The 2420-nt window shown below is 43.3% G+C and overlaps 1 protein-coding gene across 1 annotated transcript; it reads left to right on the forward strand.

The window, feature by feature from the left end:
- The first annotated feature begins 398 nt into the window (after positions 1-398).
- LOC147690276 (general transcription factor II-I repeat domain-containing protein 2B-like) lies at positions 399-2063 on the forward strand. The gene has a single exon (XM_086939471.1). It carries the CDS (start codon positions 399-401, stop codon positions 2061-2063), a length of 1665 nt encoding a protein of 554 aa, XP_086795597.1.
- The last annotated feature ends 357 nt before the right edge of the window (positions 2064-2420 follow it).

Consider the following 2420-nt stretch of genomic DNA (forward strand, 5'->3'; position numbering starts at 1 on the left):
CCATATGTGTTTCTACTCTGTATCCTTGTACTGTGTGCATGTCATTTATTTCAAATCCCTATTGAGTGAATTTCCTGCATAAACCACTGGCTTTAGGAAAGCCTCCTGTTTTTCATGTACAGGTTTACCCATTAGTTTGTATGTTTAAACAAAACATTACTTTGGTGTTGCTCACAGATCTGTGCGAGAAGTGGTGTTGGTCCATCGGTCGTGAAGTGGTGTCTGTCCAGCGGTCGTGACGCAGTGTCGCTCCATCGGTCGTGGGGCGTTTCGGTCCATCGGTCGTGTCGGTCCATCTGTCGTGGGGCGGTGTCGGGCAATTGGTAGACTGGTAGAAAATCAGATTCCTGGTCCTTGCTACTTGTTGCATAGTAACAAACTAGCTGGAGAGCTCCGTAATGGCCTACAGTCCAGTTTCCAAGCCTTACAAACGATCCAGAGCGATTAAGAGCGAACACAGGACCTTCCAGGAAGCATGGGAAGAAGAGTACTTGTTTGTAGAATGTCCAAAAGAAAAAGCCACCTGTTTGCTTTGCAAAGTGAAAGTAAATGTTCTTAAGAGGTATAACCTGGAACGGCACTACAAAACGCAGCACTCTGGATACACTGTGAACTTCCCACTGAACTCTAAACTGCGTTCTGCAAAAGTGGCATCGTTGAAGCAAGCTCTTCTTTCCCAGCAGAAGATCTTCCTTTGCCAGATGAAGGAATCTGAGGCTGTAACAGAAGCGTCTTTCAAAATATGCTGGTTGCTAGCTAAACATAAAAAACCATTCTCAGATGCAGAGCTGGTGAAGCAATGTTTCCTTTCAGCAGCCAAAATTTTATTTGACAACTACAGTAATAAAGCCAGCATTTTAAAGGAAATTGGTGCATTGCAGCTATCGGATACCACATGTGCACGTAGAATAGAGGCAATGGGACAAAACGTCAAGGAGCAGGTGATCCAAGCAGTGAGAGAGTCACCGTTCTACAGCATTGCCATGGATGAGTCCACAGACATAGGCGATGTGGCCCAGTTATTAGTTTGGGTGAGGTATCTGGACCAATCGCTTAATCCCAAAGAAGAGCTCCTGTGCCTTCTACCACTGCAAGGGCACACAAGAGGAGAAGATATACTGGACAGCATGTGCAACTACTTTGAAACACATCATATACCACTGAACACTCTTGTCAGCATAACAACGGATGGGGCTCCTGCCATGGTAGGCCATGACAGAGGCTTCGTATCTATGCTTAAAAAGAAGCTCATAGAACAGACTGTGCTGGACTACCACTGCATTATTCACCAGGAAGTACTGTGTGCAAATTTGAAGCATGGAGAACTGAATAATGTCCTAAAAGGTGCAGTGAAAATTGTTAATTTTATCCGTGCTAAAGCTCTGAACCATAGACTTTTTACAGCAATGCTGCAGGAATCTGAAGCAGAACATACCGACGTCTTGATGCACACTGAAGTGCGTTGGCTAAGCAAAGGGAAGGTTCTGGAGCGGTTCATCACATTGCTTCCTGAAATTGAACTCTTTGTGAACAGTAGGGGCCAATCATTCCCAGAACTAACAGATGTGAAATGGCTTATTATGCACCATTTTCTTTCAGATATTTTCACACATTTTATTGTTCTCAATTTGACCCTGCAAGGTAAACAACAGCTTGTGTGCTCTCTCATGAATGGTATTTATGCTTTTGAAAGTAAGCTTGTGCTATTTAAAGAACAACTGGGTGATAGTGACTTCACCCACTTCCCAAAACTGTTGGCTGTGATGCAGAGGTTTCCAGATGCACAAGGCATTCTGGCAAACCTAGACCTTGGTGCATGTCTTGAGTACATTTCTGGGGAGATCAAACGACGATTTGCTCAATTCAGAGCCCTCACCCCTCTGTTCAGGCTGGTTGAAAACCCCTGGATGGTGAGTGCACGGAATCTTGATGTTGTTGCCCTTATTGGCATGGAAAGGGCTCAAGCAAAAATAGAGCTCATTGACATGCAGCACAATTCAGCCCTCGAAGCATCTTTTTTTGCGGCAATCACCAGAAGAATTCTGGAAATTTGTACCCTCTGACAAGTTTCCTCTTCTTTTTACAGTGGCCCAGAAGGTAATTTGTATGTTTGCGTCAACATATGCTTATGAATGTTCATTTTCCACAATGGGACTGTTGAAAAGCAAACTCAGAAATAAGCTTACAGACATACATCTGGAGCAGTTCTTAAGGATTGCTGTTTCCAACTTGGTACCAGATTACAGAAAACTTATTGGTGACATGAAATGTAAAATAAGTTCGTAGTGTTTGTCTTTAACATGCCTGTTTTTGGGACTCTGAAGTCTGTACTGAATTTCCGGTTACTGCAAATTGCCATGCAATCCCACTTAAGATTGCTATTGTCTGCTAATAAAAACATGTTATAAACATGTGCTCCA

Source organism: Lissotriton vulgaris, chromosome 9 (assembly GCF_964263255.1).
Source record: "Lissotriton vulgaris chromosome 9, aLisVul1.2, whole genome shotgun sequence".
In the NCBI taxonomy this organism is placed as follows: Eukaryota; Metazoa; Chordata; class Amphibia; order Caudata; family Salamandridae; genus Lissotriton; species Lissotriton vulgaris.

Excerpts from the sequence above, each read along its gene's own strand:
- LOC147690276 (XM_086939471.1), top strand. The coding sequence starts at position 399 with ATGGCCTACAGTCCAGTTTCCAAGCCTTACAAACGATCCAGAGCGATT.